This window comes from Lemur catta, chromosome 6 (assembly GCF_020740605.2).
Source record: "Lemur catta isolate mLemCat1 chromosome 6, mLemCat1.pri, whole genome shotgun sequence".
Taxonomy (NCBI): domain Eukaryota; kingdom Metazoa; phylum Chordata; class Mammalia; order Primates; family Lemuridae; genus Lemur; species Lemur catta.
Genome location: NC_059133.1, coordinates 19,024,589 through 19,036,674, shown reverse-complemented (window position 1 = coordinate 19,036,674; position 12,086 = coordinate 19,024,589). Strand labels below are relative to the sequence as shown.

Sequence of the window (12,086 nt, the reverse complement as noted above, 5' to 3'; positions counted from 1 at the left end):
TGTGCATCCAATTTTTATGGGAAAAATAGCGTGTCTTTTGCCAGATTCTCAGCGACCATATGACATAAAAAATGTTTTAAAAAACCCTACTGTTATATAAAGAAGGGATATACTAAGGTAAAAAGGATTTTGATTTTTGGAATTTTTAAATACTTAAAAGAATTTTGAAATACTTAAATATACTTTTGAATTTTTCCATTTTCTCTTATCGGTTAAGCAGTTTAGGCAATTAATTCTGTTTAGCTATTTTAACATTTTAAAAGTATTATAATGTTGGAAAAGCAAAAAGAAATGTTTGTAGGAAGTTTTGTAGAAAGAAAATTTGTACTCACTAAAGAAAATTCAGATGTTACTCTTGATTTATGTATTTTCAGAAAATATGTTTGAGCAAGATCTTCTCATTCAGAAGCAAATTAGAAACTGAATTTAATTTTGTTTTTTTAAATATTGAACTTTTTTGAGAATTGTCAATTTATATTATTTTATTTTATTTTACTTTTTATGCCTTTCTTCAAGCAGCACGTGCCAAGCAGAAAGTACAAAGTAGCAGAACTGTCAATTTTTTTTTCCTTTCCACTTCTGGAAGAAAAGAATTATCAATTTATTAATGAAGCATGGTAAGTTTGACATTTTAAAATCTTTACCCCCCCTCCATTTAAAAATAAAAATATTTGGATTGTATGAATAAGGATACAAAATAGTTTGCAAAGCAGTTCAATTTTAGGTTTTGGAGGCATACTTTCGAATTTAGGAGCATTTCATTTGTAAATAACAATTTGCAGATTATGTTCCATTGAAGGTATTTCCTTGACCTTGTGCTAAAATTTACAAGAATGTTAAATACTATATTATAGAATGAATACTATATTAGAATACTATAGTATTCTAATTCATTCATAGAATGAATACTATATTAGAATACTATAGTATTCTCTAAATACTATACCGTAGTGTAGTGGTTCTCAACTGGGGTTGATTTTGTGCCTTAGGGTACATTTGGTGATGTCTGAAACATTTTTTTCTTTTTAATTTTTTTTTTTTTGAGACAGAGTCTCGCTGTGTTGCCTGGGCTAGGCTAGAGTGAGTGCTGTGGCGTCAGCCTAGCTCACAGCAACCTCAAACTCCTGGGCTTAAGCGCTCCTACTGCCTCAGCCTCCCCAGTAGCTGGGACTACAGACATGCGCCACCATGTCTGGCTAATTTTTTCTATATATATATTTTAGTTGGCCAGATAATTTCTTTCTATTTTTTTTTTTAGTAGAGACGGGGTCTCGCTCTTGCTGAGGCTGGTCTCAAACTCCTGACCTCGAGCAATCCACCCACCTCGGCCTCCTAGAGTGCTAGGATTACAGGCGTGAGCCACCGCATCCGGCCTTGAAACATTTTTGATTGTTACAACTGTGGGGGTGCTCCTGGCATCTAGTGAGTGGAGCCCAGGGATGCTGCTAAACATCCTGCAATGCGCAGGGCAGCCTCCCACAGCAAAGACTTAGCCAACCCAAAATGTCAATAGTGGCGAGGCTGAGAAGCCCTCCTTTAGACTAAATATTTACTGTTTTATATAAGGAAGATTAGGGTTAATTGGTAATTTCATAACTCCAGAATTCTGTCATTGTTCCAACAGACTTGTGTTGAACAAGACAAGTTGGGTCAAGCATTTGAAGATGCTTTTGAGGTACTGAGGCAACATTCAGCTGGAGATCTGCAGTACTCCCCAGGTAGAGATAAATCGTTTACCCTCTTCTGCTGGTGCATTAAATGGTCATAAACACATACAAGAATAATGATCAGAACAAAGATCATTTTTACTTAAAGTATCTAGGATTAATTCTAACAAAAGCAAAACACATCCAGAGTTATCTAGCCTAAATAAAATTATTAAAGTCTCACGTATAGAAATGCAGAGAATATACAGAATGACATTCCATACAGTTAAACAAAGACACACACATATATATTTTTTTCAGAGACAGAGTTTCACTCCGTTGCCCAGCCTGGAGTGTGGTGGCACGATCATAGCTCACTGCAACCCCCAAACTCCTGGGCTCAGTGGATCCTCCCGCCCCAGTCTCCTGAGTAGCTGGTATTACAGGCACATGCCACTACACCTGGCTAAATTTTTTATTTTTTGTAGAGACAGGGTCTCACTATGTTGCCAAGGCTGGTCTTGACCTCCTAGGCTCAAGCTATCCTCCCCCTTGACCCACCAAAACACCTGGATTATAGGTGTGAGCCACCGAGTCTGGCCCAAAGACATATAATTATCTGCTTTTAAGAATACCTGCTTGGTATTTATTTACCTAATAAACATATCATTTTATCTATTCAGAAAAGGCTTTTAAATTGTTCTAATTCACCTTACAGACCTTCTACCCACCCAAAACGTATTCTACTTAGAAGAATAAGTATTTTTATCCTTCCTTACCCATTATCTTATCAACTATATAGTTGAGATGAGATGCAAGTATGTTGCTTATTGAGTTTGTATAGGGTATTTTTTCTTTTTTTTTTGAGACAGAGTCTCACTCTGTTGCCCAGGCTAGAGTGCCGTGGCGTCAGCCTAGCTCACAGCAACTTCAAACTCCTGGGCTCAAAGCGATCCTCCTGCCTCAGCCTCCTGAGTATCTCGGACTACAGGCATGCACCACCATGCCCAGCTAATTTTTTCTATATATATATTTTTAGCTGTCCATATAATTTCTTTCTATTTTTAGTAGAGGTGGGGTCTCATTCTTACTCAGGCTGGTCTCGAACTCCTGAGCTCAAACAAACAATCCACCTGCCTCGGCCTCCCAGAGTGCTAGGATTACAGGCATGAGCCACCTCGCCCAGCCAGTATAGGGTATTGCAGAGTGTTTGAAGATAAAAGAAATCGCCAGGTCTCAGCAAGAATCATGTACTCTAGTAAGTGAAATGGGCTATATAAAAGAGTATCTAGCCGGGCGCGGTGGCTCACGCCTGTTAATCCTAGCCCTCTGGGAGGCCGAGGCGGGTGGATCGCTTGAGGTCAGGAGTTCGAGACCAGCCTGAGCAAGACCCCTTCTCTACTAAAAATAGAAAGAAATTATCTGGACAACTAAAAATATATATAGAAAAAAATTAGCCGGGCATGGTGGCGCATGCCTGTAGTCCCAACTACTCGGGAGGCTGAGGCAGTAGGATCGCTTAAGCCCAGGAGTTTGAGGTTGCTGTGAGCTAGGCTGACACTATGGCACTCACTCTAGCCGGGCAACAGAGTGAGACTCTGTCTTAAAAAAAAAAAGAGAGTATCTATAATACCAGCATAATGGGATAGACACTATAGATGAAGTAGAAAGTGGTAAGAAAACAGAGAAGGGAGCAATTGGGTATATAAACACATATTTATATACACAAATATAAACTTGACTTTTTTACTCTCTACATTTTTCAATTAGATTACAAAAATTACTTGGCTTTTATCAACCATTGTCCTCATGTCAGAGGAAATTCCCACTGCTACGGGGTGTTGCCTACAGAGGAACCTGTCTGTAACTGGAGAACCGTAATAGTAAGTACATTTACCAGGAGGCCAGTACCAGGCAACTCCCCTGTTCTCACAGCCTTCCACTAGGCATAAGCTGGCTGACACCCAACTTAAAGACAGCACTGACCATGGAGATGCTTACACAGGGCCATCACTCATGGTCTGAACCTGATCGTCAACGTAGATAGTGGCCAGCAGTGCTGGCAGAAAGGAAGCTGCCCTTCGTCATCGCTCTGCGCTTAGCCTCAGATTGCTCTGAATGACTTCTGTAAAGAGGAGGCGTTTTCAGGGTTTTCACATCATTGTTTCTCTTTAGTCCATCTGGGAAATTGCAAAAAAAGTTATGATTCCCCTAAAAGCCATGGGGCAAAGGCCCAATCTTCCCCTGCACTGGTTTTACCCACAATCTCATATTAACCTTCTCTGTTTTCCCTCCTAAGCTCAGCGTTAGCCACATGTATTAGATGAATTCTTTTATATTTTAGCAGCCCCCTGCAAAGCGAAATGCCTCCACCATGTGAAAACATTTTAAATTTTTATTCAGTCCTTACCTTCAACCATGTTATGTCAAGTGACCTTTTTCTGTGCCTGTAACTTGTTCCCTCAGGGCTCTTCCATAAGACATTGCTTTGAAGAGAGGGTGATTTGGTTCCAGCTTAACCTCTTCCAACTCCGCTTAGGGTTGCCAGGTAAAATGCAAGATGTTCAATATTTTGTTTTATTTTTGTTTTTATTTTTGAGACAGAGTCTTACTTTGTCTCCCAGGCTAAAGCACAGTGGCATCACGATAGCTCACTGCAGCCTCAAATCCCCGGGTTCAAGTGATCCTTCTGCCTCAGCCTCCCAAGTGGCTGAAACTACAGGCATGTAGTTTCATCAGCCACCACACCTGGCAACCCTACTGCAGCCTCAAATCCCCGGGTTCAAGTGATCCTTCTGCCTCAGCCTCCCAAGTGGCTGAAACTACAGGCATGCACCACCACACTTGGCTAATTTTTCTATCTTTTATAGAGACCGGGGTCTCGCTCTTGCTCAGGCTGGTCTCGAACTCCTGACCTCAAGCAATCCTCCCACCTCGGCCTCCCAAATTGCTAGGATTACATGAAGTGAGCCACTGTGCCCAGTCAAGATGCCCAATATTTTTATTTGCTAAATCTGGCAACCCTGCTTCTTTCTACCTCAAGTCCCATTTTCTAGCATGCACCTCACATCCTCTTAGGGTTGCGGACCCCTTGCCTGCTGGGCAGCCCTCTTCTGTGGGGTGTGGTAAAGTGACTCAAGCCCTTCCACTATGTCTGATAAACCCATGGAGACCCACATATCCTGGCCATGTGTAAATGATAGGAGCTTGGACTGCTTCCTCTTGGAAGCTGCTTGGGTTTGCCCTCTCTTGGCTCTGCCCTTCCTTGGCTGCCATCTTTCTTTTCTTATCTGCTCTTTCCCAAATAGGCATCCATCACAGAAATGGAAGCCCGGGTTCCCTTTTCACTGGCACCACAATTTTTACTAATGATTCTTTTGAGAGTTTGTTTGGAGGTTTTAGCAGGGAAGCGCAGCTACTCGTATACCCTTGACCAAATAACGGTTCCCCTATACCATTGACGGAAGAATGGTCCTCCTCTATCGGGGAAGGTCGTACTCTTCAACTTAGTGCGCAGATTCGAGAGGGACACACATGGAGCAGTGAGGGAGGGAGAGGACACCCGCTTAGCCAGCCAGATCAGCCGTATCAACCCTGGTGATCAATGGGGTGACAGATGTCACAGCCAGATCGCCCTCACATCCACTAATGATTCTTTTGAATTGTACTTTCTCACTGGGCACTTTTAGGAAGAGGAATGAAAGTTATCTCTTCTTTCTCGTAGGGAGGGGAAGACATGAAACTCCTCACAATGCCCAAAGTTTACTTTCTGTCCCTTAGTGCTCTCATTATACAGATTTAATGCTAGTTCTGCCCTGGGAACTATCTGGCTGCAGTTGGGGGTAATACCTTTTAGAATTTGAGAGATACTCAGCCTCTTTTTGCCCTTACCTTAACCTTAGCTTTTTTTTTCCTTTCTCTCTTTTTTTTAATTTCAGCATATTATGGGGGTATAAAATTTAGGTTAGGTATATTGCCCTTGGCCCCCTCCACCCCCCCCCAATCAGAGCTTCAAGAGTGTCCATCCCCTAGACGGTGCGCATCGCACTCATTATGTATGTATACACCTATCCCCTCCCCCCCACCTCCTTAGATTTGTTTGTTTGTTTTCTTCTGAGATAGAGTCTCCCTCTGTTGCCTCGGCCAGAGTGCAGTGGTGTCATCATAGCTCACTGCAACCTCAAACTCCTGGGCTCAGGTGATTCTCCTGCTTCGGCCCCCCAAGTAGTTGGGACTATGAAACATACCACCATGCCCAGCTAATTTTTCTATTTTGTGTAGAGACGGGGTCTCGCTCTTGCTCAGGCTGGGCTTTAATAAGGGGCCACCAGGAAAGTCCCACTTAACATCCTGCTGCATTATTTATATAGAACAGTACTGCAGACTTCCATTTTGAAGGAAATATTCATCAATCGCTGCAGAACATAACTGAAAACCAGCTGGGACAACCTGCTGTTCTCCAGCACAGAGCGGGAAAAGGTAAGTTGATCTATCACTCCTTATCTAGGTAAAAGAACCAGATCTTCCTCATAGTAGCTTTAAGGGGATTTCATATCTGAGTTTGAAATGGTATTTGCAAAATATTATCTGATCACAATTGAGAATAATTTAAAATTTAACTCTGACTGATTGAACCACTCCAAGCCATTCATCTTGGGGGAGGCTTCCTAGTGCTTCACATAGATGTTGTGAAGCTTCAAAGTGTTACTTAGCTCAAATAAATCTGTATTCCAGAATAATGTATATATTTTAGTTATAGAAGGGAAAACGTTTCCACATTATTTAATATTATTATTTATATTTATAATAATTATTTATATATTTTTATTTATATTATATATTTGTATTTTTACATTTATTTATTTATATAAAATGTATTTATATATTATATATTTATAATAATTATTTATAACATTTAATTAATATTAATGATATTTTCCCTATTATTTTAGCAATTATGTTCCAATTGTGAAGCCCTTGGAATTTAAATCAATCTTCTTCTCAAGATTTTTGCCAAAAAGTTCCATTGTAATTTAATATTTCATAAAATTGAAATCCGTAGTTCATAAATTTAGGATGATGATGATCTCACTTAAATGTCTGGCAAAAATGTTACAGCAGGAGAGTAGCCTGTGTTGGCTCAGTTGTAGGCCACACCAGTCTCATGCACTATTGGAGGGAGTGTAAATTGGTCCCACGCTTTGTAAGGCAATTTGGCAATAACTATCACAGTTTAAATGTTCATACTTTTGACTCTTTGGGACTATATAGCTCAGTGGTTGAGTGTTATTAGGTCTGTGTTAATTGTGTGAGCCTGGGCAGATCACTTAACCTTCTGTACCACACAGTTTCCGTATTCAACAAATCAAATAATAATAATTTCGTACCAACAGTGTAAGATTGCTATAAAAATTAAATGAGAAAATGCTTTACCTATGTAAAGCATTATGCTCATAGACTATCACTGTAGATAATTTCTCAAAATACCATAGATGTGAGTGTGTGTGTATATAAGTGTACATATACAGATGGTCCCCAACTTACCGTTTTTTTTTTTTTTTTTTTTGAGACAGAGTCTCACTCTATTGCCCGGCTAGAGTGAGTACCGTGGCGTTAGCCTAGCTCACAGCAACCTCAAACTCCTGGGCTTAAGCGATCCTACTGCCTCAGCCTCCCGAGTTGCTGGGACTACAGGCATGCGCCACCATGCCCGGCTAATTTTTTCTATATATATTTTTAGTTGGCCAGATAATTTCTTTCTATTTTTAGTACAGACGGGGTCTCGCTCTTGCTGAGGCTGGTCTCGAACTCCTGACCTCGAGCGATCCACCCGCCTCGGCCTCCCAGAGTGCTAGGATTACAGGCGTGAGCCACCGCGCCCGGCCCCCAACTTACCATTTTTTAACTGATGTTTCTCTTTGTACATTAATGGTGAACACCCTTACAATCATTCTGTTTTTCACTTTCAGCACAATATTTAATAAATTACATGAGATATTTAACACTTTATTATAAAATAGGTGTTGTGTTAGATGATTTTACTCAACTGTAGGTTAACAGTGTTCTGAGCATGTTTAAGGTAGGCTAGGCTAAGCTATGATGTTTGGTGGGTTAGGTATATTAAATGCATTATCAAACTACAATATTTTCAACTTATGATGGGTTTATTGGGACATAATCACATTGCAAGTTGAGGAGCATCTATATATGCATTTTGGTGTTCATTGCAATATTGTTTGTGATAGTAAAAAAAAAATGAGAACTCCCTTATTTGTTGGTGTACAAGGTACTGAGATGTATAAACTGTATCACAATTTTACAATGCATTATCATAGTTATTTAAAATGATTTTAAATGATTTTTTTTGAAAATCTAATTTTGTTCCCATTAAACAGTACACTATATCCTAGAATAATAAAATTCCAAATATGCAGTAATATTATAATCCAGGAAGGAATAATGTATAAAATCACACAGAAAAAATAACTACATTGTATCATTGAATATTGCTATTGAATATTGCACTACAGTCATGTGAATGATGGGGCATATGCTCTCAGAAATGTATCTAAGAAATGCGATTTCATCCTTGTGCAAACATCATAGAGTGTACTTACACAAACCCATATAGTAGAGCCCACTACCTAGTTGGGCTATATAATACAGCATATTGCTCCTAGGCTACAAACTTACACAGTATGTTACTGTACTGAATACTGTAGGCAACTGTAACACAATGGTATTTGTGTATCTGAACATAGAAAATGTACAGTAAAAATATGGTATAAATGTTTTAAAATGGCACATCTGTATAGGGCACCTACCATGAATGGAGCTTGCAAGGACTGGAAGTTGCTCCGGATGAGTCAGTGAGTGAGTGAGTGGTGAACGAATGTGAAGGCCTAGGACATTCTACACTAAATTTATTTTAAAAATGCTTTCTTTCTTCAATAATAAATTCACCTTAGCTTACTGTAACTTTTACTTTATAAACTTTTTAATTTTTTAACTTTTTGACTTTTTTGTAATATTTTCTTTATATCCTTATTCTATGAGCTTTTCTTCTATTTTAAAATTTTTTTATTTTCGATTTCTTTTACTTTTTAAACGTTTTTGTTAAAAATTAAGACACGGACACACATATTAGGCTAGGCCTACGGAGCCAGGATTATCAATATTGCTGTCTTCCACCTCCACATCTTGTCCCACTGGAAGGTCTTCAGGGGCAGTAACACACATGGAGTTTTTATATCATTTGGTAACAATGCTTTCTTCTGGAATATCCCCGAAGGACCTGCCTAAACTTTTTAAGAGTAAGTAGAAGTAGCACACTCTAAAATAATAACAAAAAGTATACTATAGTAAATACTAGGCGATACGAATTTTCCAACTTCATTATCATCTTATGGGACCACCATTGTATAAGTGGTCCATTGTTGACTGAACACCATTATTTGGCACATGACTATAGAAATTTAGTAGTAATTTAATGTAAGGAGAATAATACTTCTGTCTAGCTGTTTAGCTTGTCACCTATAATTTTTTTTTAACTGGGCAGGCCCCCAAACCCAAACAGGTTCAGAGAGACTCCCTCACCTATAACTTTTTTTAAAACAAACAAACTCCAGGCTATGAAGCCTGTATCTTTTCATTGATGTTTTGTGTAGAGCTTTGCCATTAGGTGATACATTACCCCCCATTTTTCTGTGTTTAGATCTTAGTCTTTCAACTGAAATAAGGCTACATTTGAAACAGAATGAAATTTCAAAATATTCTGGGCATTCATTCTTGGGAGAAAAATATGATACCCATAAAATGGAACATATATAGCTATTAAAAGGCATGAAAGCATTTCTTATGTATTGATACAGAAAGAACTCTGAAATATATTTTATTTTTGTTTTAATTTTTTTAATTTCATAATTCAGAAGTAATAATGCTCATTGAATTTTTAAAATTCAAACATTTCAGAAATATGTAAAGAATAAGTGAAAGTGTTCCTACTGCTTTTTTCCATGCTGTGCCTCAGAAGTAATCATTGTCTTCAGTTTGGTATTTATCTATAACTAATCTATATATTGTTTTACAATTTATTTAAGATATATTATTTACTGAGAAAAGCACGAATGAGTATGATCCCATTTGTAATTTTAAAGGATATCCGTACATTCGTATATGCAAAAAACTAAAAAAAAATCTTTTCTAGAAAAATGTAAAAATAGACTGGAACTTTTACTTTCACTTTGTACTGGTTTGAATCTTTTACCATGAGTATGTAATACTTTTATTTTTTAAAACTAAAATTTAAACATTTTTAAAAAATTGAAAACATTTTACAAGATGATGATTCGTTAAGATTGACTTGATCACTGGATGAGAGGCAGAAGAGTTTTGTTTAGGGCTGTGACTTTAATTCATGATGTGTTTTTTGGTAAGTCCCTTTGATTTCTCAATTCATAAACTCAAGATAATATAATGCAAAAGATAATCTTTGTAAGAACGTTTGAGGTTTTTGGATGAGTGATAACTAATGCAAGAATATTATTCCTCAGAGACTATTTAAAGCAGTTTGGGAATCCACTATTTTACTTCCTCAAGGGGATAATGGAATTTGGCCATGGGTTTTTTAGCTACTGACAGATCTGGCAAAGCACAGTAGTTACAGGCAAATTCAGAAGTCACAAAATGGGCTGTCACCTTTGTTCTTATGAGCAGCTCCCTGTTAAGTCAAAGAAATCCTATCAACTGAACAAACAAAAACTGCACAAATCCTCTCAAAATTTCCTGTCTAGTTATTTTGAAATATAAATGGCTAAGTTCCTAAAAAGATCAAAACTCTGTTAGTATTTTTCACAGCAATGAAAAACATCACAATGCCCATTGTCATTGCTGCTCATAAATAATGTTAAAGTGACATGAAAACATTTTCAGCATTTCCACTCTAGTATTTTCTGGTTTTTTTTTTTTCTCAAGTAATTCTGCAGACCCAGGGTTAACATTTTTATCTAAGTCTTTGGTATGAATTCCCCCAATATTACCTTATGTTTGCATTTTATTTTGCATTTTACAAAGTACATTCACATCTTTACCGCATTTGATTTTACTCATTTGAATAAAGCCCCTTCAAATCACCCACTTTCTGGAAATGGCTTTTTGAGGCTTCTCTTGAAAACCACTAAACTTTGCGGTGTATTTTGCTCGGTTTTGTTGTGTTCTGTAGAAAGTTTAACATGTGATGTAAAACTAGTAGTCAGATTTAACCGGGCCACATGGCAAACGGAACCTCAGGTAAAAAGGCTCCAGGCTTTGTTTTTCCAGTTTGAGCACAACATTTTTGACAATTTCCCCAACAAAGAAAGATCCAGTTGAAACTTTAATAGGCCAAATATATCCTTGACCACCAAGTCCCATAAAATGATGCCATAAATACATTCTTAAGTGGGTGAGTAGGAGAAAACCTAGACCCAGTGCAACTTTTAACTCTGTAGTTACCCAACCAACCCCGCCTGAGGATGTTCTCGTGTACAGCGGGTAGAGTTTGACTTTGTTTCCCTCCGTTTTAGGCAGGAAGAAGCTCCGCCTGTTTGAATACCTCCACGAATCCCTGTGCAATCCCGAGATGGCATCTTGTATTCAGTGGGTAGATAAACCCAAAGGCATCTTCCAGTTTGTATCCAAAAACAAAGAAAAACTTGCTGAGCTTTGGGGGAGAAGAAAGGGCAACAGGAAGACCATGACTTATCAGAAAATGGCCAGGGCACTGAGGAATTACGGAAGAACTGGGGAAATCACCAAAATACGGAGAAAGCTAACTTACCAGTTCAGTGAGGCCATTCTCCAGAGATTTTCTCCATCTTATTTCTTGGGCAAAGAGATCTTCCGCTCACAGTATGTTCCACCTGATCAAGAATATTTCAGTTTAAATAACTGGAACGCAAATTATAACTATACATGTACCAATTACCATGAGCTGAATGAGCTAAGTCACCCTGATTGCTAGACATGCTCACATTTCTTAGTCTCTGGGTATTAGAAATCCCTCCCTCCTCCCCTCTCCCCCTCCCCTCCCCCCTCCCCCCTCCCCCTCCCTCTCCCCTCTCCCCCTCCCCTCTCCCCCCAGCTCCCTCCCCTCTACCTTCTCCCCTCTCCCCTTTCCCCTAAAAAAAAAAAAAAGAAATCCCTCCCTATATGCTTCAGGACTTCTCTCCTTCTCGCTCTCTTTTGGTACCTCCTCTAATCTGAAGGATTTAGGGCTTTGGGGTTTTGTTTTGTTTTTCTGTGAAGACTCTAGAAATTTTTTGGATTTTATGGGGTTTTTTGGTCATCTAAAAAAGAGAATTTGTTTTTTTTAAGCTACCCATCATGAGCTAGTATTGGATTCAGGATTTTTTGCTTAAAGCAAATAATCAAGAGGAAAAAAAAAAGACCAATTAACTTTAT

The 12,086-nt window shown here is 38.5% G+C and overlaps 1 protein-coding gene across 1 annotated transcript; it reads left to right on the top strand.

The window, feature by feature from the left end:
- Window positions 1-582: 582 nt before the first annotated feature.
- Window positions 583-11,686, top strand: SPIC (Spi-C transcription factor). Its single transcript, XM_045553128.1, has 5 exons — window positions 583-617; window positions 1,625-1,718; window positions 3,417-3,529; window positions 6,017-6,125; window positions 11,210-11,686. Exons 1-5 carry the CDS (start codon window positions 615-617, stop codon window positions 11,644-11,646), a joined length of 756 nt encoding a protein of 251 aa, XP_045409084.1. The 5' UTR covers window positions 583-614; the 3' UTR covers window positions 11,647-11,686.
- The last annotated feature ends 400 nt before the right edge of the window (window positions 11,687-12,086 follow it).